Below are 25510 nucleotides of genomic sequence, written 5' to 3' on the forward strand. Positions count from 1 at the left end.
CCCTGAACCTTTCCTTTAAGGCATCCAGCATTTATTATTTTAATAAGAGGGAGGAAAGGACAGAAGGGTAAAGAACTAGAACTTCTAGCAGCCTTATGTTAAAGGAGGGACCACTAGGTTTTCTGACTGCATTAGGCAACCTTCTTTACAGTTATGCCATAAATGTTTACTGCATTGTCTGGTGGGCAGGTGATGCATTATTTATCAAATAAATGAACAGCAACCATACATCAAGCATGTAAATTATTTTCAAGACACTGTGCACGTACATGTAGACAGTGTATATAGGAGAAAAATGTATACACCCCCCCCCACCCCCCCAGAGATCGGTAACGAGACAAGAACTCTTGTCTTGTGTGACAATTTAATGCAACTCAGAACTGGGCCAACAAAGAAGAGCAGGAAGTTCATTTGATTGGATTGGTCCAACTGCAAGATGCATACATTTGGCCTTAAGTTTATGCACAACCCAGAATTGTTTTCATCTCACTGACCATCTCTATTAAGCCGCATCTACACGCGTAGATGCGGCTCCGATCCGTCGGCTCGAGTAGCCGCCGGATCCCCTCTTTCGCGTGCCCGCCGCGTCCCCGCTCACCGCACGTGTGCCTAATTCGATTCCCCGCTCGTCCCCGCTGGCGCCGCTTATCTTCCACTCGATTCCCTGCCATTGTCCCCTCGCGGGGAGCGAGCAGGGAACCGGCGGTGCAGAAATCCGTCCTGTCGGATCTTATCAATCGAGCCGCATCAGCGGCTCGATTGATAAGGAACATCGGAGCCGCATATACGCGTGTAGATGCGGCTTAAGGACTCGTTCACACTGCAAGAGCTTTTCTAAGGGCTTGTTATTTTACAGTAATCACTTACTGTAAAATACAGGCTGGTATTGGTTATGGTGCTGGAGCCAGGGGGTGGGCTCTGACTCCTGAAAAGTATCAATGTACACAGCTTGGAAAGTGGGTTTGAACTGCAAATTGAAAACTGTGGTACCTATTGCTAGGTATGTTCAGCGCCTGAATACCAGAAGGTACTGAGTTACAGGAAGCTTTCTTCTCCTTATAGCTCACTTCTCCCCTCTTGGATATAGTATGCAAAAACCAAGAGCACTCTCTTTTCTATGATGTACATTTATTCCAGTATTTTGGGACAGTGTTGTGTCCCTTTGTAAAGGAAATAACATGAACACCTGTCTTGCAGCATCTGTGCGCTTGCGTGTGAGGTGAAACCTCAGCAGGATAGAGCCAAATGGCTGATGTGGAGCCATTTCCCACCATCCTGATGAAGGTTTGCCATGAACACGAGTGCACACATCCTGCAAGTCAGGTGTTCGTGTTATTTCCTTGACAAAGGGACACAACACTGTCCCAAAATGTTGAAATAAATGTACATGATTGAAAAAAAGAGTGCCAACCCTTTTTTAATACTGTATGTATGTAAGGGATCTCTCTCTCTCTCTCTCTCTGCATTCCAGTTTCTGAGCATCACACAATTGCTTTTCTGCATGGCCCAATAAGTGCAAAACCATACCATAGCTGCATGTATTCTCCCTCGGAGTCATGTGGAGTCGGAGTTCAGGAGTCTGAGCAATTTTGAGTAACTGCAGTCGGAGTCTTCATAAACTGAGGATTTAGAGGATTTTTGCACCAACTCCACAGCCCTGGTGGCAATTGGCTGACATGTCATTCGGAAATGGTTCCAAACTGTGCGGCTTTCCACTGGTCTTATACGGCTGTCAGTCACCATGACTTCAGAGTTATCGGGACAGTGGAAAGTCATGCAGTTTGGAGTCCTTTTCCAAATTAGTTATCAGCCATTGCCACTGCAACCCAAATGTATGAGGCAGGAGGTATACAGGCTCTGGGAATGAAAAAAGTGTTAGGGGAGAAATATGTTACACTAACCACTCTTGTACTAGCAATAGATACAAGAATTTTCAATTTGCAGTTCCATCCCCCTTTAAGAGATGCAAATATTTATGCAGCTTAACAACTTGAAAAATCCAGCCACTGCAGTAGCTGGTTGGTTCATTGTAAAGCTACACACATTTGCATAAAATAAGTATAAAAAAATGTGTGCATCAACCAGTAACATTTCATGGACTATCCCTACTTTCTATTGGTCCATTCAAGGAGACTCATCAGTGGCCAATTTTACATAAGTCCCTATGGGAAATTCAAATAAGCTTCAGTAGGACTTATTTGAATTTGCAATCATCCATCCCAATTGTTCCACGTGTAGATTTCAGATCCGACTCTGCATCATGCCAAACTCAGAAACATAAGGGATATTGAAAGCGCCTATCAATCTACTGAGCTACCCAACAAACATACTTCAAAAGTCCTAATCAGCATATCCTTGTTCCAAACTTTCCAACATATACATGAAAATAAGTTGTCAATTATGCAAGACAAGCCCATTGTGGTATGCTGCTATGCAAGCTGTCACTAAAAGACAGCTGGTAGATTTCTATGGAATTACTGAGTCAGCTGTTTGTTAGAATCAAAAGGTCTACACCCCACTGCAGATGCCGTACTATTCTCCGCAGGAGACGGAGAGAGTGCACTGCGCATGCTCAGACTGGATGAAGTTATGGGACACGGTACCGGAGCTGGAGAAGGCTGGGGGCAGCCGTATGTGAGCAATCCGTGCGGATGGGCCTGGAGGAAGCCCCAGGTATGTATAAACTTTGACTAATATTCGTCTCTGGTTTCCTTTATGTCACTCTCAAATGATGCTAGATCAAAGGCCATACCGTAATTAGTCTTACGACACAAGTATAAGCCTGAAATGGCTTTATCAAATCAATGCACCCACAAGCTCTGGTAGACTGTAGAAGATAGAGAAAAACCATCTGGATTAGCCACCCAGCCAACCGCTGCTGTAATGTAGATGCTGGTGTCTGAAATGAGGGAAATACAGTGGTTCTCCTGTGTATATGGATATATACACTACACCAGTGTTTCCCAACCCTGTCCTCAAGGCCCACCAATGGTGCATGTTTTGTATACATCCACAGAGGTAGTTAATCAGCTCAGCTAAGACACTAATTACCCCACCTGTGATTGTGTGTGGTTTCCTGCAAAAGTTGCACTGTTGGTGGGCCTTGAGGACAGGGTTGGGGAACTCTGCACTACACGATACATACATACATAGACGACATGTGACTATGGTAGGGATTAGGGATGATCAATGAGATGCAAATGGTTCCGAAATGATGCAGTTTTATGCAAATTTATTCAGTTTGAAAATGGACCAATCAATTTAATTCAAGGTTTTAAGTGATTGGTCCATTTTGAAGCCGCATACACTTGCAATAAAAATTTGCATACATTTGCATCTACTCAGAAACAATTTAAGTTAATGGACAAGACAATATACTCTGCACAGCACTGCGGAAGATGGCACTATATAAAAATACTAAATACAAGTCCCTTAAGTATGTGCCATTAAAATGAATCTTTCAACATCAGTCTGTAGCTGCTAAAACGTTTCGTTTTAGGAAACTTGCTGGAAGTTATGGTAAAAAATATCTTGGCATTCACGTTAACCAAAATTCCCCTCTCTGAATCTCATTGTTCATAAGTCTGCACAATGCAGGAAGTAAACTTTATTGCATCCATTTTCACTTTTGCAATTTTCTTTACAATTTTCTTTCTAGAGGGCTACTGACTCCACATAGGCACACTTTGAAAGATACCTTCCGTCTTTGCACCATCTGAGAGGTATGCAAGATAGCTTTCCCAGTATAATGTGTATTGCTCTAGACAGGGCTGTGGAGTCGGCACAAAAATCTCCCGATTCAGACAGCATGCGCTGTCCATTCTTTAAATCCTCGTGAATCGCACTACAGAATGGCTGGGCAGAGCCGCTGAGAGCACTCGTGTATGGTTCGAAAACATTGACAACAGCACATGCCCAGCATGCTCTAGTGATGGCTGCTTTACACAGCTGTGTGGGAGCATGCACAAATAGGGCACGTGAATGGAGAAAGCATACACCCTTGAGCTCCCACCAGAGCCAAGAACAGGCATTAAAGCAAAAGCATGGAGGGAAGATCAGAAACGTAGTCACTGCGGGGGACCAGAGGATAGTTCCAGGACGGCGCTGGCAAGGCGGCTGGTAGAAGCCCTAAGTGAAACTTTGTTTTACGTTCACTTTAGTTTGCCTTTAAAGGAATCATTAGGCAAAAAAAAACAACAAAAAAAAAACCTCACCTGGGGCTTTCTCCAGCCCCTGGCAGCCGACTGTCCCACACTGACTGCTCTGCTCTCCGCCACCATCCCGGGCTCCCTGCACGCTGTTCATGCCGACCTTCAGGTCGTCCTTACTGCAGCTGCGTGAAGCGCCACAGTTAATCATGGCCACGTGGTCGCAGGTGCAGTAGTTCTGCGCCTGCGCAGTGTGCCCCAGACCACGTGGCCATGATTGACAGTGGCACTTCACGCAGGTGCAGTAAGGGCGACCTCTAGGTCGGCCTGAACAGCGTGCGGGGAGCCCGGGACGGCGGTGGAGAGGTCAGCGCGGAACAGTTGGCTGCAAGGGGCTGGAGAAAGCCCCAGGTGAGTAAGGCAGATTTTTTATTTTTGCCTGATGATTCATTTAAGTATACACTCAAATGTTTGGGATAGTTTATACAGGGATGTGGTTGAGCAGGTAACTGCACTATTCAAACGCTAGTATCTATTATGTAGTTTAGCTATAGATCCTTATCGGTATATATATATATATATATATATATATATATATATATATATATATATATATATATATATATATATATATATATATATATATATATATATATATATATATATATATATATATATATATATATATATATATATATATATATATATTTTACTAATCGCATCATCAGCAGAAGCCGGCACTAGGGGAGCAGTGAGGGAGAAGAGAGGTCTCTGATTGCCAAGGGCTCCAATGGATTAGGTGCGCCAGTGCTGCTGCTACTCGTATCTATGGGTGGGTGGGAGGCAGAGGAGGACACATGGAGGCACAGAGGATGACCGATGGAAGGTGGAGGACACAAGTTTGGATAACTATGTTCCTCACATGTAAAAGACAATTCTAATGTATAGGATTAGTTAGATTGGAGAGGTGCGTGATATTCGTGAACCTTTTTGGATTCAGATTCGAAGAAATTTTGGATTCGTCCCATCCCTATTTTGAATGAATTGTTTTCCAATCTCAGTGGAAGTTCAGAATTATTGCCAGAGTGTTTAGGTGAAGGATTATTATTTGACTTTGGTGTTTCGATTATTGTCATGAGACTTGGCAGGTTTAGTGGATGTGCGCAGTGTTTAGCCAACTTTTTAATTGTATTAACCTGCTATGACATTTTTGTCAATAGTAGCCGCTTCAAGTACTAACCACTGTTTCACCACACATCTAATACTCTGGAAAGTTATATACAGCAATAAGAAGACTGCAGACTGTAGTTTAATTTGTAAATAAGCACTATAAAAATGAGAGCTGAAAGCAGGACAAACATTTCAGAGGAACCAACAATCATCATGGTATACACGAAGGAAAACAAATGCAGGGCACTGACTTCCTGTACACGAATTAGATTTAAACTCAAATCAGGATTCCTACAGACTCCTAAGACAAAGACAACAAGAAGCCACAGAGTCCATATTCATATCTGAACATTGAATGTATTAAGCAATTTTTTTTTATCTAGGTCTGCTTTATCAAAGACCATAAAGCTGAAGAGTCGGGGTTCAAAATATGCAGGCCAGAATTCTTATTCTCTTTACCAAAGTTCCTTCTTTCCAGCACTGCTGTAACTTCTCTAAACATATGAAACAGGTAATTTGGGTGCTGCTTTGGTAAACGCACCACATAGACAGCAAAGTTAATTAGGTCACCCAGAGGGTCATTTGGGTGCTGTGGCACCCAATAATTCTCTTATTAGGCGTTGTAGATATCATCAGAGGGGTTTTTAGAGGTGAAGGTGGTGCATATATTGGTAGATATTGAAGTGCCAGGACCGCATAAATAGAGATAGGGTCAGTGAGAGGATAAGGTGAAACTTAGCGATAATAAAATATTGAAAAAAGTACTGATATTGTAGTATCGAATTACCAATTGCCTAATAGTACAATATTGGTAATGTTACTGATATTCTACCAGCAGCTATCCCCAGCACCCAAATTACTACAGCTTTTTTTTTTTTTTTTACCTTTCATGCATTTCACTCCACTGTGAAGAACCTATTCCAAACTGGAATGTAATCCAAATCTGTGGTTCCTGTCACTCTGAAAAAAATACAGGGTATACAAAAGCTACATATGCCAGCCACTAATCCAGCTGTTCACACTTAGCACATCTGACTACAATCAAGGCTTCACCAAGTGTAACTGAAATACTCGGACACGTTTAGAAAATTTCTTCAGAATCCCCCCTCATCAATAATGCAGTTATATTACATTATTAATTTTGCATCTGAAATGAGCTGCCACAGCAGCACCTCCAATTGTTTGCAGGTTTATGTACAGCACACTGCATGTAGACACATGACAGCCATTTGCTTGCTCCAACTGTTGTAAAACCCTCTATTCCTATCCTATTAAAGGCACTAAAACAAGAAATCACTTCAAATGTTTAGTTTCCTCATTGTTCACCAGCAAATTCAGTAAAGCAAAACAATTGGAACGATGTTAATCACATCAACCACCAATGAATTTGCATGCTTTTTTTACTGCATGGGGAAGAAAGGGTTAAACGTTTGCAGAGCTGCAATTCATTTGATGATCCTGCTGCAGCTTGTAGCCTTGGCACTCAGAGAGTGATCTGAGACCAATCAGAGGGGTGGTCTCTAATCACGTGACTCCTTCGATCACCACAACTGGTCAATTGCAGTGATCAAAGGGAAGACATTTACAAAAAGAGAAATGGCTGAAGCCAGAAGACACCCGATACACAAAACATACTCGCAATTCTTTTGCAATTGCTTAGAAACAAGCAGGCCACTCTCAGTATGTGTAGTATGGACTCTTACACTGTGCTTAACCCCCTTGCCGGTCTAATTCCCGCTGGCAAGGGGGCAGCGCAGCACTTTTTTTAAATTTATTTTTTTAATCATGTAGTGAGCTCGCTACATGATAGCCGCTCAGCAGCGGCATCCCCCCACCCACTCCGATGCAGGAAATCCTGTTCAGAACGGGATTTCCTGCTGGGCTTCCCCGGTCGCCATGGCGACGGGGCGGGATGACGTCCCCGACGTCATGGACGTCAGAGGGAATCCCGATCCACCCCTCAGCGCTGCCTGGCACTGATTGGCCAGGCTGCGCAAGGGGTCTGGAGGGGGGGGGGGGGCGGCGCGGCGGCGATCAGATGTTACAAGCAGCTAGCAAAGTGCTAGCTGCATGCAACAACAACAAAAATTATGCAAATCGGCCCAGCGGGGCCTGAGAAATCCTCCTGCGCAGGTTACCCCGATCTGAGCTCGGGATAACCGGCAAGGAGGTTAATAAGCTACATTTTGTGCTGGTTTCAGGTTCGATTGTTGTTATTTAAACACTGATTGGGAATGGCCTTACTTTGGGAGATAGTGTGCTGGAGCTCGAGAAGAGGAGCAGCAAGAAAGAAAGGTTCCTCAGATTTGTATGGTGGTGAGAAGAACAAAACTTGTGGCTGAAGCAAGGAGAGCGATATCTGAGGGGACGTCTATTGACGTATAACTTGATAGCTCTTTGCAGTACATAAGATTTGCAGTACATAACAACACTAACAAAGTCTAGGCTAGAGGCTGTTTTCTATGACTTGGTTCATTCATAGAACAGTCATACAGAAACCGGGGTCAGGTAGCAGAGGACCCTACATGGATATGGTAGACTTAAGGTGCAGGGGGTAATGAAATTTTGCTATTTGTGGATTCCATCCTGGCCACACTGAATGCCAAACTGTCCCAATTTATGCAACTTGGAACACGTTCATCAACTGTCATTTCAGGCTCCAAGTACAGAGACAAGTTGCAATTTTACATGTCAGCAAAGAGAATATCAATCACCGCAAAGAGGCCCAAGTAAAGTCGGCATCATATTTCACTTTAGGGTATACCACATGCTGCAAATTTTTTCCTTCTGATGGAACTTCTTAAAGTGCTCCCCTGCTTAGTTTATGACATACTGCAAATCACAAAGGGTGAGGAAAAACTACAGGGTAAAGGCTTTGTCAATTTTCTTTATAAGTTTACAATCTGCTCTTTTCAGAAACAAAAAAAAAAAAAACAAAAAAAAAAAAGTGTATGAACAGTTTAAGATGTTTTCACCTGCTTCCTTCTCCACTGTATAGGGAAAATATAAAGGAGGAAAAATATTTATTTACAGCACCCCTGAACTGACGAGATAACATGGGTGCATATAGTACTAAGCCTACAGCTGATAACAGAGAGCTGAAAAGTTTAAAGTGAATGGGAACCGCATTAAAAAAAAAAAAAAAAAAAGGAAGCAAATACCTAAGGAGAAGGAAGGATCTGGGTTGTATAGAGCCTTCCGTCTACTTTCTCGGTGCTCTCTATCCTGTGCTGGCTCTGATTACTTGTGTTTACAAGCAAGGCTGAGGTGACTCAGTGATTGGATGTGTAAATAAAAAAATAGTGCAGTTGTTAGTATACACCTCAGTGGGAGTGTCTGAAGACTCTGGGAGGAGGGCAGCTAATGAATACACAATGAGCAAGAGAAGGGAGGGGGGAAAACAAGAGTCAGGGAGGATATGTTGTCAGCATTAGCTTGGCAAGATGGCCACTGCCTAGAATAGTATTTTCTGCTATTCCTTTATAAAATTCACAGGAATCATTAGGTAGATAGCACAATACATCTGTTATGTAAGAAGTAGTATTTATCTACTTATATACCGTATGTGTTTTTTATTTCTAGGTTAGCATGGGTGTCGCTTGTTCTTTAAGGACCTACAACAAAAACAGCAGATCGTGTACACAAAAAGTTGAAAAAGAGTTAACACTCAGTGGTGAAACTTTTTTCAAATTAAACACGGGCAGGACAGCCACTCATACAGCAATTAAACAAACAATATCTCATAAGAAAAGGAAAGACATTTGTATTACTTAGAAGATATTGAATTTGGGCCTGTTCACGTGGAATACATGACTATACATACCGGTAGCTTACTTTTCGAACAGGAGAGGTTTGTAAAATGTGTTCATAAAATGTAATGTAAATGATTACTACTTTGCGTCAATGTATGCTAGGTTATTAAGGGCTGGTTCAGACGGACGCTTGCGGAGCGTTTACCGCAAGCGTTCGGACCGTCGCGGTAAACGCTCCCATTCAAGTGAATGGGAGCGTTTACACCGAGCTTTTGCGCGCTTTTACCCGAACGCGGCGTTCGGGTCCCGATTTTCGCGAGCGTTCGGGCTGCCCCTGGAAGCAACATGTAGCTTCCAGGGAGCGGCCAACCGCGACGGCTAATGTTCCCCTACGGGAAAAAAAAAACGCGACCGCATCACGACGCGACCGAAGGCTACTGAAAGCCTGACCGCGCAGCCGCCGCAACGCCCCCAGACGCGACGCTACGCAGACATCCGTCTGAACCAGCCCTTAATCTTTTGACTGCCATGGACGACATGCAACTCAGCAAGGCTGTCGAAGGGTTAAAACAAGCTTATGGTGTTCGTAGTCACTGCAACCTTGTGTCAAATAGGAATGGGTTGCCTCTAATCATCTGCACCAGGGATGTGATCTGACCTCTGGTGTTATCTAACAGGGTCCCATCAACAACAATCTATTGTCACATGGGCTATGTCAGGACTTGGTGATAGGGAAAACCAACACAAATTGAAATTAAACACTAAAGAAATTCTGTATAAAAAGAAACCAACACACACAGTTGAATGAATCAGGAGAGAAAGTGCAATCTTCACACAGGTTGCTGAGGTTGATCAGGCACACATGCAAGTAGGAATCAAAACAACCTTGCCTCCATGTACAGCACACAAGCCCTGTTATGTGTCCAAAGTAGAAATCACATGGGTACTAGCAATAAGCAATGGATTTATTACACACTAGCATAAATACAGCAATACTGCATGGACACCGAGAAGAGGCTGCCGCAGGCCGCACACCGAGAAGAGGCTGCCGCAGGCCGCACACCGAGAAGAGGCTGCCGCAGGCCGCACACCGAGAAGAGGCTGCCGCAGGCCGCACACCGAGAAGAGGCTGCCGCAGGCCGCACACCGAGAAGAGGCTGCCGCAGGCCGCACACCGAGAAGAGGCTGCCGCAGGCCGCACACCGAGAAGAGGCTGCCGCAGGCCGCACACCGAGAAGAGGCTGCCGCAGGCCGCACACCGAGAAGAGGCTGCCGCAGGCCGCACACCGAGAAGAGGCTGCCGCAGGCCGCACACCGAGAAGAGGCTGCCGCAGGCCGCACACCGAGAAGAGGCTGCCGCAGGCCGCACACCGAGAAGAGGCTGCCGCAGGCCGCACACCGAGAAGTGGCTGCCGCAGGCCGCACACCGAGAGGAGGCTGCCGCAGGCCGCACACCGAGAGGAGGCTGCCGCAGGCCGCACACCGAGAGGAGGCTGCCGCAGGCCGCACACCGAGAGGAGGCTGCCGCAGGCCGCACACCGAGAGGAGGCTGCCGCAGGCCGCACACCGAGAGGAGGCTGCCGCAGGCCGCACACCGAGAGGAGGCTGCCGCAGGCCGCACACCGAGAGGAGGCTGCCGCAGGCCGCACACCGAGAGGAGGCTGCCGCAGGCCGCACACCGAGAGGAGGCTGCCGCAGGCCGCACACCGAGAGGAGGCTGCCGCAGGCCGCACACCGAGAGGAGGCTGCCGCAGGCCGCACACCGAGAGGAGGCTGCCGCAGGCCGCACACCGAGAGGAGGCTGCCGCAGGCCGCACACCGAGAAGAGGCTGCCGCAGGCCGCACACCGAGAAGAGGCTGCCGCAGGCCGCACACCGAGAAGAGGCTGCCGCAGGCCGCACACCGAGAGGAGGCTGCCGCAGGCCGCACACCGAGAAGAGGCTGCCGCAGGCCGCACACCGAGAAGAGGCTGCCGCAGGCCGCACACCGAGAAGAGGCTGCCGCAGGCCGCACACCGAGAAGAGGCTGCCGCAGGCCGCACACCGAGAAGAGGCTGCCGCAGGCCGCACACCGAGAAGAGACTGACGCAGGCCGCACACCGAGAAGAGACTGACGCAGGCCGCACACCGAGAAGAGACTGACGCAGGCCGCACACCGAGAGGAGACTGCCGCAGGCCGCACACCGAGAGGAGGCTGCCGCAGGCCGCACACCGAGAGGAGGCTGCCGCAGGCCGCACACCGAGAAGAGGCTGCCGCAGGCCGCACACCGAGAAGAGGCTGCCGCAGGCCGCACACCGAGAAGAGGCTGCCGCAGGCCGCACACCGAGAAGAGGCTGCCGCAGGCCGCACACCGAGAAGAGGCTGCCGCAGGCCGCACACCGAGAAGAGGCTGCCGCAGGCCGCACACCGAGAAGAGGCTGCCGCAGGCCGCACACCGAGAAGAGGCTGCCGCAGGCCGCACACCGAGAAGAGACTGCCGCAGGCCGCACACCGAGAAGAGGCTGCTGCAGGCCGCACACCGAGAAGAGACTGACGCAGGCCGCACACCGAGAAGAGACTGACGCAGGCCGCACACCGAGAAGAGACTGACGCAGGCCGCACACCGAGAAGAGACTGCCGCAGGCCGCACACCGAGAGGAGGCTGCCGCAGGCCGCACACCGAGAGGAGGCTGCCGCAGGCCGCACACCGAGAAGAGGCTGCCGCAGGCCGCACACCGAGAAGAGGCTGCCGCAGGCCGCACACCGAGAAGAGGCTGCCGCAGGCCGCACACCGAGAAGAGGCTGCCGCAGGCCGCACACCGAGAAGAGACTGCTACAGACACAGGAGACTGCTCTAAACACACACATGGAATTAAATAAAAGACAAACATTTCCACCATCCATATTTCATTTTTTTTTTTAGAATCAATAGCTTAAATTTTCTATATAAACCAAGTGAAACCACTTGTAGATTATTACGCTTTTGCTTCAAAAAAAAAGTTCTGGGGGCGTGGCTAGCTTACAAGGACAATGGATGATTTGCATATTCAACAATGATGCATTGTGAGAGACCTCATTTGCTCACTTCAGCTTGAATTATCGCAAATACCTACTGTTTTAAGAAGGCAGACTTGTGTTTTTCATAGCAAAGTAAGGGGGCTTTAGGATCTTACACATTGCAATGAGTTATGGTTCACCATGACCATGTCTGTAACTCGGGGCATTTTAGTTACTACCCCATAGACTCTATAGAGCCACATTAATCCATGCCATGCACTGATGAGGATCAACCAATATGAAACAGTCTGTATGCATGATGGATTATTGTGGCTCTGTATAATTAACTAGCTGACATCATTGCATTCCAGTGGTTCTGGAGGTGTGGCTAGCTTACAGGGACAAGAGATGATTTGCATATTCAGCAGTGATGTATTGTGGGAGACATCATATGCTCACTCCAATCTGAATTACTGCAAATACCTTCTGTTTTGAGAAGGCAAACTCTTGTTTTCCATAGCATTTTAGTAAGCGGGCTTTTGGATGCTCTGTAGACTCTTACACACTCCAATGAGTTCTGCTTCACCAAGAGCTTGCTGAGCAGTCTATCTTTTGCTTTAAACGAGGTTTTGTTTTGCATCAAAAACCCCTGGGAAAAAACTGTACATTCCTGAGCAATATTTATTTCTTCTGGCACTTTGACTGTAAAAAAAAAAAAAAAAAATCTGAGAAAAGCTCACATGCCTCAGTAACACTTCTGAACCTAATGAAAGACAGTCATAACCTCTGACGTTCCAGGAAGTTCATAAGCAAACACAGGAATTAGCACCCTGGGTAGCATCAATACCCCATATAGGCCATTTGTAAACTGAGAACTTAAAGCAGGCCTTTGAGAAAGAATTGCACAGAGCATAAATTATCTTATCAACATGTGTCATGTTTTAAAAGCCTTTTCCCTATGGCTTATTTCTATCTATGTGTGTGCATGGCAGAAACCATCCTATGGCTCACATTCCTTAAATTACGTCAAGATGGAGACAAGACTCAGATGGTTGTTGCCTGTGAAAAAGTATGATCCTGTAACTATCACTCTAGAGCAATATATGAATAGACCGATTATCTAGGCCATTTCTATCCACCTCTAGGGGAGGGGGTGTAGAGGAGAGGAGAACAACCCCTTTACTGAAATAAAATGGGAATCAGCCAGGAAAAAAAAAACACTGCTAATTTCCCCTCCATGGGTTAGCCCTGTAGGATTGCAGGGACAGATATAGCTTGTCTCAATCTAATAACTGTACACAGCATAATGGAAACCTGAGGTACAAGAAGTATGGAAAAGTATCAATGCTGGATCTATGTCGAGAGACTGTAAAAGTGACCACTGCAGACGTCCTTTTAAAGAAAACTACCTGACAACTTTATGCCTTCAAAATATGTCACCTATCTGGCTGTAAAGGTGCACTTTAGCAGTGCGATTTTTTTAGTGAAGTACAGGTTGTCCCCAGTTAACAAACGAGATGGGGACTGTAGGTTCGTTCTTAACATGAATCTGTTCTCAAGTCAGAACATTGTGCCATCTCTGTCCCCTGCACCTCCTCTAGGCCCCCTCTGCCTCCAGTGTCCCCCTCTGTGTCACATCTGTCCTCTGTACCTGCCTACACAAGTTTAAAAGCCATTCATTCTTTGAATTCTTTCAAATCGATTTTCTCAAAAACTACAAGTCCAATTTGAACTTTTTTTACTTGTTCCCATGGTAACAGAATGTCGTACATGTAATTCGTATCGGCGGGTCGTTCGTAAGTCGGGGACTACCTGTATCATAAGATCATTCAGATAGAAAGAAAATATTGTATTTAGTTGATCCACAGCATTAGAGAATACAAACTATCCCTGATATCGAAACCAGTTGGGACCAAATCTATGAAAAAAATCCAACACGCTGATCGACCACTTCTTTACAGGAAACAATTGATATTGGACATGCTTCGCAAAGCTTTTTCACCTCTTTTCACTTTATGTTACTTTTTTTAAGCTCCCAAAGAGCAAAAGTATAATATAATTAAGGCAAGGTAAGTATTATTGAAATGAAGTTAAAGGACTGCTATCGTGAAAATTGTAAAATTTAGAATACAAACCATGAAAACCCATACAAAAATACATTTCTTCCAGAGTAAAATGAGCCATAAATACATTTTCACCTATGTTGCTGTCACTTACAGGAAACAATAGAAATCTGACATTACCAACAGGTTTTCGACTAGCCCATGTCCTCACAGGGCAGAGTTCCCCAAACCTGTCCTCAAGGCCCACCAACAGTACACGTTTTGCAGAAAACCACAAACATGCACAGGTGAGGTAATTAGTATCTCAGCAGAGCTGATTACTACCTCTGTGGATTTACACAAAACATGCACTGTTGGTGGGCCTTGAGGACAGGGTTGGGGAACACGGGCATAGGGGATTCTCAGGGTATTGTTTATTTTCAAAAGCACTTAGAGAATGGCAGTTGCTCAAACTGCCAAAAAAATGTGAAGCGAGCAGGGAGGCTGGCCATCATTGTATAAATCCTTTTCAGAGAATGTCTTTATAAAGAATAAAAGCCTTGCTGAGAATCCCCTGTGAAGAGATGGACTAGTCCAAAATCTGTCGGTTCTGTCAGATTTCTACTACCTACCATAAGTGACAGCAACATAGGAGAAAAGTAATTAACAGTTAATTTCACTATGGGAGAAAAAAAAAAAAAAACCCTTCCTTGTATGTGTTTACACATTTTTTAAATTTTACAATTTTTCACGATAATGGTCCTTTGTTTAGAAACCACTTACTTTGAGTGATAATTTTGCTTCTAAATGTGCCGAAAGTTTATTTTTATCAATTAGGCGATACGTAATTTATGAGAGGTTATGTGAAAAGCACCCATAGAGTTTTTTCAGGATCTGTTGGACCACCCAGCTTTTCTGTTTTCCTACAATACGATCTGAAGTGTCTGATCGAAAATATGATGAACTAAAGTTGGACCATTAGCAGGCACCTTAAAGGAGTCATCAGGAAAGATTAACTACCTCCGATCTACTTACCTGGGGCTTCCTCCAGCCCCATGCAGCTGACATGTCCCACACCGCAGCTCCGCTCTCTGCTGCCGGTCCGTGGTCCCCGCACGGTGTTTCGCCAGGCGTCCTCTACTGCGCGAGCACCACTCTCAATCAAGTCCACGTTGTGGACTGTACTGCGCAGGCACAGAACTACTGCGCCTAAGCAGTACACTCATGACAACGTGGACTTGATTAGCAGCGGCGCTTCATGCAGGCGCAGTAAAGTCTACGTTGTCTTGAGTGTACTGCTTAGGCGCAGTAGTTCTGTGCCTGCGCAGTACAGTCCACAACATGGACCTGATTGAGAGTGGTGCTCGCGCAGGCGCAGTAAAGGACGCCTGGCGAAACACCGTGCGGGGACCACGGATCGGCAGCAGAGAACGGAGTTGCGGTGTGGGACATGTAGCAGCATGGGGCTGGAGGAAGCCCCAGGTAAGTAGATTAGGGGGTAGTTAATATTGCTTGACAACTCCTTTAAAGAGGGATTAAACTGACATTCAGTAAAACACGTTTTCCTACATTTTATTAATACAATTATCACATTTGCATTTGTGCACAACTATTACTGTCTGTTTACAAATTACAAGTTCCCAAAGTACAGTTTATCTGCACTGAAAGCTACCATTATAATTTCTTGCATAGCTTCTGCACTTATATAGTACAATGTATCCAGTGAAAAGGTTTTCTCCTGTGTACACTTTTGGCTTGTATTAAGCTGATACACAGCTAGCAGCGTTTATATTACCTTGTTTGTTTTTCTTAGCTACTACTGTAATCACTTCCTCAAGTTTGGCAATGGCACCAAACTTCCCACTGAAGGAGAAAGTGCTGTGTTTAACTGTTTGAATGTTCTGTTACCAGTGTTTTTTTTCTGGTAGTAGCTTTTTTTGCTGTAAGCAATATTTTAGTGCAAAGAAGAAATGCTGAGTTTAATGGTAATCTTTTGGCTTTAGTAGTTCCTGGAGCTAGACACCTGGAAGAAAGCCTACATCCAATGGAGTAAAACATCAAATGCCTGCTATGCATACTTGTTCTGGGTCAGTTTCAGTTTGTATGGCAACAAAGTCTCATTCTATCCCATAATACGAGTCTAAGGGCCCGTTTCCACTATAGCGTTGCGGAATCGCCGGCGAATCACCGCAGGCAAATCGCATGCGGGTGCGATTCCGCATGCGTTTTTTGCCGCGATTTCACATAGGTAAGGCTGTATGCGAATTTAACCATGTCACTGCCTGTGTAAATTAACATTAATACCTATGCGAAATCGCATGCGAATTCGCGGCAAAAACGCATGGGGAAAACGCATGCGATTTCCCTATTAAATACATTGCGTGCGATTCGCCTGCATTCCACACGCAGGCGAATTCTGAGGGCCCTACCATGCAGATTTTTTCTGCACAGAAAAAACGTGCGGGGAAACGCACAAGTGGAAACAGTCCCATCCACTTGTACTGACTGTGCGAATCCGCATGCGGGCAACGCATGCGGATTCGCGATAGTGGAAACGGGCTAAAGAAGGCATTTTAGACAGAAAGCTTACTTCTGAATCCTCTGATTAGCAGAATGGCCTGGCAGTATACATTTTTTAAATGCTAGAAGAACTGTATAGCAGCTTTTAATATCTCACTATATGGTTACTTTAAGATGGCCAATAAATCACATCATCATCAATGTAAACTTTTTTTCCTTAACTGTTTGCCAACATGGTACAATACTCTGCTATGCTTGTTCTGAGGACAGGCAAAGAAATGAGAACACCAACCAAGCAAATAATTTAAACTGATACAAAAAAAGGCAGCTTCCATATCCATCCTATCACTACAGCTTACCTTAGTAACTATGCTAGCCTGCTTATAGTCATAATTATTTGCACTTTAAAGGGGAGTCCATGAAATGGGTGCATGTCATTTTGGAGCCGCTCAGTTCGGCGCGGTGAGAGCCGAATGACTGCTTTCACCGCTGCCGCAAAATACTGAGGCGGCATTAAATACTATTCCCCCTGCAACTCGGAGGGAGATGTAATTCGGGGTCTGGCAGCCGCCAGAGCCCCGAATTAACGATACGCTCCCCGCGCAGCATAACATTGCTGCTATGGGGCGCCCAGCTTCGGCGCTCGGCTCTCAGAGCTGCACTCCAAAATAAGCTGATCCGCATGAAAAACCACTGAGTTGGGCACTAAACATGAATATTTTAAACAGACGAATGAAAAAAAGTTCCCCTGGAGTGTACTCACCTTGGTAGAGGGAAGCCTCTGGATGTATCGAGGCTTCCCCCGTCACCCTCCGTCTCACGGTGGTCTTGCTGCAGCCCACTGAATGCACAGCCGACAATTTGTCAAGCTGTGCAATATTTACCTTTCCCTGTTCCAGCGGGGGCGCTGTTGCGGCTCTCCGCTTGGAAATAGGCAGAAATAGTCGATCTCAGTCGGGGTCTGCTCTACTGCACAGGCACAGGAGACTTGCGCCTGCGCAGTAGAGCGGACCAGACAGGGATTGGCTATTTCCGTGAGGAGAGCCGCTACGGTAAATATTTGCATGCCTGCTGTTCAGTGGGCTGCAGCGAGACCACCGTGGGACACAGGAGGATGGTGGAAGCCTCGATAGGATCCCCTCCTAGGCTTTCCCCTCCTGAGGTGAGTACCCCTAGGGGCATTTTTTAACTTTACAGATCCTCCAAGTTATACGTTTTAAAATATTTGACCTCTCTAGCTAGCTGGCAAACTCACCTATCTGAAAGAGTCTGGAGCATAATATTTGCAAAAAAAAAAAAAAAAAAGGACGTCTTTAACTACTTGAGGACCACAGTGTTAAACCCACCTAAAGACCAGGCTATTTTTTCCCTAATTGGCCACTGCAGCTTTAAGGCTAAGCTGCAGGGATACACAACACAGCACACGAGTGATTCCTTCCCCCCTTTTCCCCCCCACCAACAGAGCTCTCTGTTGGTGGGGTCTGATCGCTCCAATTTTTTTTATATAAATATTAATTTCATTTATTTTTGAATAAAAATGACTATTTTTTTCCCCTGCTGCCTCCCTCCTTCCCCCCCTCCCCCCCCCCCCCCCGCCAGCCAGAGTGATCAGCAGTCATAGGCTTCAGCCTATGACAGCCGATCAATGCCCAACCTATGGAGGGGACAGCCGTGTCACACGGCTGTCCCCAGTACAGCGCTGCCACCAATTGCAGCGCTGTACATGTAAATAGATGGTGATCACGCCGTCTAACAGTCTCCTGAGTGGCGATTGACGCTCGGAGATTGAAGGTGGGGTGCAGCCTGCGCGCGATCTCCTTCAGTAGCCGGCTCCAGGACATGACGCCAATTGGCGTTAGGCGGTCCTGGGGCTGCCGCCGCGGCCACGCCCATTGGTGTGGAGAGGTCGTAGAGTAAAACACAAGAGGATGCCTGAGGAAAACAGCTCCTCAGCCTCTATACAACAGAAGGTATGAAGTGATTTAATTTAGCTTATTCCGGAAATATACCGCATTCACAATAACAGACTGCTTTAAGCAGTCTTTCAAACCATAGTAAAAAAGGAAAACTGTATTCAAACATTAATCTCAGTAACTAATTATAAGTGTGTATGTGTAAGGCTTGTATTTAAAACATCCCGCTATTGTCCTTTCTGCCCCAGGCTGAGTTTGGTAGTCAGAAGTTGTGACTCCGCTTTGCCTAAATTACATATATGCATATTTGGGTGTGTGACTGTCACGCTACTGAAGCAAACATATCAGATGGGCAGTCAGCGAATTAGCCTTTGTTAAAATTAGTTAAGCAAAAGCAGCTCTAGTAATCTCCCAGCAGAATATAAGTTACATGTTCTTACATTAAAGAATGCCCGAGGCAGTGCAGGGCGTGGGGGGGGGGGGGGGGGGTGTCAGGGGTCAGATGGGACACAGAGGCATGTTCTCTGCTGCAAGACATGCTTCAGAGTCATCGTCAGGTCCATACAAAAAAATGCCTTAGCAGCATAATGAGTTGAGTGTAGGCACCTCTATTCTAATAGTGGCCCCTACTCACTACTCCTTATGCTGCTGAGGCATTTTTTGTATTGACCCGAGGAAGAGGGCCATGACCCACGAAATTAGTTGTCAATTTTTTGAACAAACATTTTTCCAGTTACACTGGTGCCTGTATCTTCTGGAGAGGTAAGCGATTACCTTTCATTTACACGTTATGTTTAAACACCCGTATATTTTCGGCACCTCCAACCCATCCGTCTATTAGGGATTTGAAAAGTTCTTGCAAACGCAATGCTATGGGTGATTTTTATAAAATCACATTGCTCAGGTGAGAGCACACACAGCATTACATCAGCAAAACGTTTTAAAACAAGCGCTTAGAAAAAGCTCTTGCAGTGTGAATTAGCCTTTCAATTTTAAAACATTTGATCTGCATGCTTGTTCAGGGTCTTTGGATAAAAATATGGGCAAGAGGCATGGATCACGGAGGAGCAGCAGGATAATTTGCATTGCTTAAAAAGAAAAAAAAAATCAGGTCATCCTCCATGTCCCTCTCACCTCATGACCCCTCTAAGGTAGTGAAATAGGCAAAATAAAAAAGGTAGCGGGCTGAGCACATAGTGGAAGTTAAAAACAACAACCTATAATCAATTGCAAAACACAAAACAGATCTGAAGAGAGAAAACTCACTTCAGGTTAGATTCTCACCAATGTGGAGGGAAGGCTTTGGATCCCATAGAGCCTTCCTGGTCCTCTCTCTGTCCCCTTGTTCCACCGCATCTCCCATTCAAATTACAGGCCTTCGGAACTGCTCAAAGTACTCAAGGATGCAAGTACTTCCGAAGGCTGCCCAAGGAGAGTGACGACTTATTCAACTTGCTGGTCAAATTATTTCAAGGGCAGGGGCAACGGTGCAACGAGGGCATGGGGAGAGGACTGGAATGGCTCTCTGGGATCCAGGACCTTCCCTCTGCATAGGTATGCAACTAGTTTCCTGAACCGCTTCAGGTTTACTTTAAAATAATGTGATCTTGACAAACTCATTTCAGGAATAGGTTTGAAAGAAAAAAAAAAAAAAAAAAAAGACTAACCTGCAGCTCACACCAAGCGACTTCGACCCACGTCTCAGTGTCTAGTCCCTTGAAGACAGTTTTGAAAGCCCCTCGACCTAATTCAATATCAAACTTCAGAAATCGTCCACCCGGTGATGTTGCCACAGCTTTCATTTCTGCTTCCTCCTCCATTTCTTTTTCAGTCTTTTCCCTGGGAGAGTCTTTAGAGGCCTCCAATACCACTTTGGCTTCATTCTTGCCTTCCTGTACCAAGTCTGTGGCATTTGATATAGGACTACCCAACTGCTGCTTGCCCACACAAGCAGGCTCCTTCTCTTCCTTCATGGGTTGCTCCAGCATTGTGTCATCCTCAGTAATGTCCACACTCTTCCTAAAGAACCGTTTTCTTTCACTTGTGCCTGAAGCAGAATTGGGGTTGTCACTGACCTCCAAACTTGCCTGTCGGGCCAACGAAGAATCCTTAGGGGCCAGATTCTTCTCTGCAGAAAATCCAGCAGGTTTATCAGATTCATCAGTACTTGCAGGCTCTCCAGAGTCTGTAGCCATTTTCCTCAGGTTTGCAGTTCAGATATACACAATACAAAATAAATAATCCTTTGCGAGTTCTGCAGGTTCAAAGGGAAAAATATTATAATAACCAACAAGCTATGGTAAAATTAAGAATTTCAGTAAAACAGGCAAGTTACAAATAATAAAGAGAAAACAGTTTTGCGATAAATTATTCACACCTTTCCTTATTTATTGTATTTCCAAGACAAAGGACTTCTGCTCTGTTGAGTGAAAATAAAGAAAACTTAAGTAAACCAGTTTTTAATTAATTGTTTTTTGATAGTGATGGAAGCATTTTTTTTTTTTTATTACCGACTGTCCTCATGGGTGAAATTGTAACTCCCTTACTATTACAGGGAACCCCACAAAGCTTTGTGGCTTTAATAGTACAGTGGGATGCGAAAGTTTGGGCAACTTTGTTAATCGTCATTTTCCTGCATAAACCCTTGGTTGTTGCAATAAAAAAAATGTCAGTTAAATATATCATATAGGAGACACACAGAGATATTTGAGAAGTAAAATGGAGTTTATTGAATTTACAGAAAGTGTGCAATAATTGTTTAAATAAAATTAGCAAGTGCATTAATTTGGGCACTGTTGTCATTTTATTGATTCCAAAACCTTTAGAACCAATTATTGGAACTTCAATTGGCTTGGTAAACTCAGTGACCCCTGACCTACATACACAGGTGAATCCCATTATGAGAAAGTATTTAAGGGGGTCAATTGTAAGTTTCCCTCCTAATTTTCTCTGAAAAGAAGCAACATGGGGGTCTGAAAACAACTCTCAAATAATCTGAAGACAGATTGTTCACCATCATGGTTTAGGGGAAGGATACAGAAAGCTGTCTTAGAGATTTCAGCTGTCTGTTTCCACAGTTGGGATCATATTGAGGAAATGGAACACCACAGGCTCAGTTCAAGTTAAGGCTTAAAGGGGTTATCAGGGAAAAAACTAAAGATAAGCTTTACTCACCTGGGGCTTTCTCCAGCTGACTGTCCCACACTGTCACCTACGCTCCCCTCCTAACTAAACTGCATGGGATACTACAATAAAATTAAAAACAATGGTGCATGAGCCAGCCTGGAGCCCCGGGAACTGACTGGCAGCCTGAAGCCCTCTCCAACTGACTGGCTGACTTGCTCAGCTTCTGCTTGATTAATCACTGCAGGCTAGGTGTATTATATGTGTGCATTTCTCATTGGCTTATAAGCAGCCTGCAGGCTTTATAAAATAGCAGAGAACTGTTTGGGAGTGAGTTTCTCCATTTGTGTGTTTGGTAAGTTTTGGGGCAGTAGGAGACAGGCCTTGGTGGTGGCAGCTCCAGGGCTTGACTGCGCTCACATATGGTGTTAGATGCTGGTTCTGGGGCCCCGGGCAGTGAGAGTTCCCGGGGCCCCAGGCTGGCTCATGCACCATTGTTTTTAATTTTATTGTAGTATCCCATGCAGTTTAGTTAGGAGGGGGGCAGATGAGAGGGAATATCCTGCACGCTGGTGCCCCCTGCTGGTCATATAGCCATTGTCTATATGCAACTGAAGCCCTCTCTAACTGACTGGCTGACTTGCTCAGCTTCTGCTTGATCACTGCAGGCTAGGTGTATTATATGTGTGCATTTCTCATTGGCTTATAAGCAGCCTGCAGGCTTTATAAAGCAGCAGAGAACTGTTTGGGAGTGAGTTTCTCCATTTGTGTGTTTGGTAAGTCACCTACGCTCCCCACCGCTGTCCTGCTCGGTATTCGGCCTTACTGCGGCTGCACGAAACGCCGCTGTCAATCATCGCTACGGCAAACTGCGCAGGCTCGGTATTCAGGCCGACCCTACAGTCCGCCTGAATAAAGAGCGGCGAGAGCGGGACAGCGGCGGGGAGCGGAGATGACCGCGTGGGTCAGTCAGCTGAAAGGGGCTGGAGAAAGCCCCAGGTAAGTATAGCTTATTTTTAGTTTTTTTCCCGGATAACTCCATTAAAGTGGCAGACCAAGAAAAATCTCGGATAAACAGAAGCGACGAAAGGTGAGAACAGTCAGTCAACTCACAGACCAGCACCAAAGACCTACAACATCATCTTGCTGCAGATGGAGTCACTGTGCATCGTTCAACCATTCTGCGCACCTTGCACAAGGAAATGCTGTACGCGAGTGATGCAGAGGAAGACATTTCTCTGCCCACAGCACAAACAGAGCCGCTTGAGGTATGCTAAAGCACACTCTCATTGGAACCTTCAGGAAGAGTTTCGAGGCTGTAATTTCTGCAAAAAGAGGATCTACTAAATATTGATTTCACTTTTTTAAACGAAATGAATAATTAAATTCAAATTTATGCACCTGCCTCATTTTGTTTCAACAATTACTGCACACTTTCTGTAAATCCAATAAACTTAATTTCACTGTGTGTGTCTCCTGTATGATATTTTTAACTTACTTTTTTATCGTAACAAGCAATGATTTATACAGGAAAACGATTAACAAGGTTGCCCAAACTTTCACAACCCACTGTAAATCTGGTGGGGATCTGGAAAGCAAAATGTAGAACATCAAGAAAAAAAGCCTCTTTGCTAATCAATAATAATTATAGTTTTATTTGTTGCTAATAATCTCACTTTGAAAGATATCCCTAATTCCTGTCTGGGAAGGAACATATGAAGAATCGCACAGGTGGGGAAATGCAATAAAATCCAAAAGAGATTCTAATCTTTCAGACAACCAAAATAAAAAGATTTCCTTAAGTTGGCCATTACAATTTCATTAAGTCTGAAGCAAAATTATCGGAAACCCATCCATTTCTTGCTTGCGAAAAAGTCCTCGTTTCTTAACCAGCTGACCAAAAGTGATTGAAAATTAGTTTCAGATGGCAGACCACAACCAGTTTTTAATGCAGCCGGCCATTTTTCATCTCATCACATACTGAAACTTACTAAGGCAGTGTGCACCATAACTGAACTCTGTGATCAAACTAGAAGTGCCATGTAGAATCCAATAGAGATGCCGTGGAACGAACCTAAAATGCGTTCATGTACAAGAAAAGGGGCATATTTTGCACATTTGATTGACACAAATTTAAGTTCACAAACTAAGGGCTCATTCAACCCTAGTCAGTGAGTTGAAATGCATGAAAATGCATAAATTAAAAAAAAAAAAAAAGGTGAATGGGTTTGTGAGTTGCTGTGCATTTCTACGCATTTCCATGAGCTTTAACTCCTGATGAGTTGAAATGCACGGCAACTCACTTTTGTAGTGCGAATGATAAAATGAAAGTGTATGGACTTTCATGTCACCATGAAAAATGCACACTATCTAACTTACTGCAACTCACAGTGTGAATGAGCCCTAAATGAAAAGCCATTTTGTTTAACCACTTAAGTACCAGCGGTCTCTGCCCCCTTAACCACTTACCGACCGCCTACTGCAGATTGGCGGCGGCAAAGTGGCAGCCCCAGGACCACGTAACGCAGAATGGCGTCGGGTCCTGGGACACTGTTTTGCCGGGGATCGCGCATCCACCGGCAATAGGCTCCGCCCACCCGCGACGTCAACCCGCCGGCCAATCGGAAGCGCCGGCGGGTTGTCAACCCGATGATCGCCGCATAGGAATCGTATAATACGCTTTGTAATGTTTACAAAGTGTATTATACAGGCTGCCTCCTGCCCTGGTGGTCCCAATGTCCGAGGGACCACCAGGGCAGGCTGCAGCCACCCTAGTCTGCACCCAAACACACTGATCTGCCCCCCCTGCCCACCCACAGCACCCCTCAGATCCACCCCTGCCCACCCTCCAGACCACTGTTTGCACCCAATCACCCCCCTAATCACCCTTCAATCACTCCCTGTCACTATCTGTCAGCGCTATTCTTTAGATTAGTCCCTAAACTGCACCCTGGGGACTCCTGATCACCCGCCCAACCCTCAGATTCTCTCCAGACCCCCCCTCCTGTGTACTGTATGCATCTATCCCCCTGATCACCTGTCAATCACCCATCACCCCCTGTCACTGCCACCCATCAATCAGCCCCTAACCTGCCCCTTGCGGGCAATCTGATCACCCACCCACACCATTAGATCGCCTGCAGACCCGACGTCAGATCACCTCCCAAGTGCATTGTGTACATCTGTTCTCTCCTCTAAACACCCACTAATTACCCATCAATCACCCCCTATCACCACCTGTCACTGTTGCCCATCAGATTAGACCCTAATCTGCCCCTTGCGGGCACCCAATCACCCGCCCACACCCTCAGACCCCAGCCCTGATCACCTCGCCAGTGCATTGCTTGCATCTATTCCCCCCGCTTATCACACCTTGAGACACCCATCAATCACCTCCTGTCACCACCTGTGACCCCCTAGCACACCTACCCATCAAATCAGGCCCTAATTTGCCCCGTGTGGGCTCCTGATCACTCGGCCAAACCCTCAGATCCCCCTCAGACCCCCTTCCGATCACCTCCCCAGTGCATTGATTGCATCTATTTTCCCCTCTAACCACCCCCTGAGACACCCATCAATCACCTCCTGTCACCCCCCTAGCACTCCTATCCATCAGATCAGGCCCAATACAACCTGTCATGTAAGAGGCCACCCTGCTTATGACCGATTCCACAAAATACGCCCCCTCATAGACCACCTGCCATCAAAATTTGCAGATGCTTATACCCCTGAACAGTCATTTTGAGACATTTGGTTTCCAGACTAGACACGGTTTTGGGCCCGTAAAATGCCAGGGCAGTATAGGAACTCCACAAGTGACCCCTTTTTAGAAAAAAGACACCCAAGGTATTCTGTTAGGTGTATGA

At 45.7% G+C, this 25510-nt stretch overlaps 1 protein-coding gene across 2 annotated transcripts in view; it reads right to left on the minus strand.

Annotated features, from left to right (window-relative positions):
• The window catches only part of WNK3 (WNK lysine deficient protein kinase 3), a 217239-nt gene that overhangs the window by 167355 nt on the left and 24374 nt on the right, over nt 1–25510 (minus strand). For both annotated transcript variants that reach the window (XM_068248302.1, XM_068248303.1), the window contains exon 2: nt 20189–20775. In XM_068248302.1, the coding sequence (XP_068104403.1) occupies nt 20189–20716 (528 nt within the window). In that variant the 5' untranslated portion in view covers nt 20717–20775. The remainder of the gene's footprint in view (nt 1–20188; nt 20776–25510) is intronic.

This window comes from Hyperolius riggenbachi, chromosome 8 (genome assembly GCF_040937935.1).
Source record: "Hyperolius riggenbachi isolate aHypRig1 chromosome 8, aHypRig1.pri, whole genome shotgun sequence".
NCBI classification, from domain to species: Eukaryota; Metazoa; Chordata; class Amphibia; order Anura; family Hyperoliidae; genus Hyperolius; species Hyperolius riggenbachi.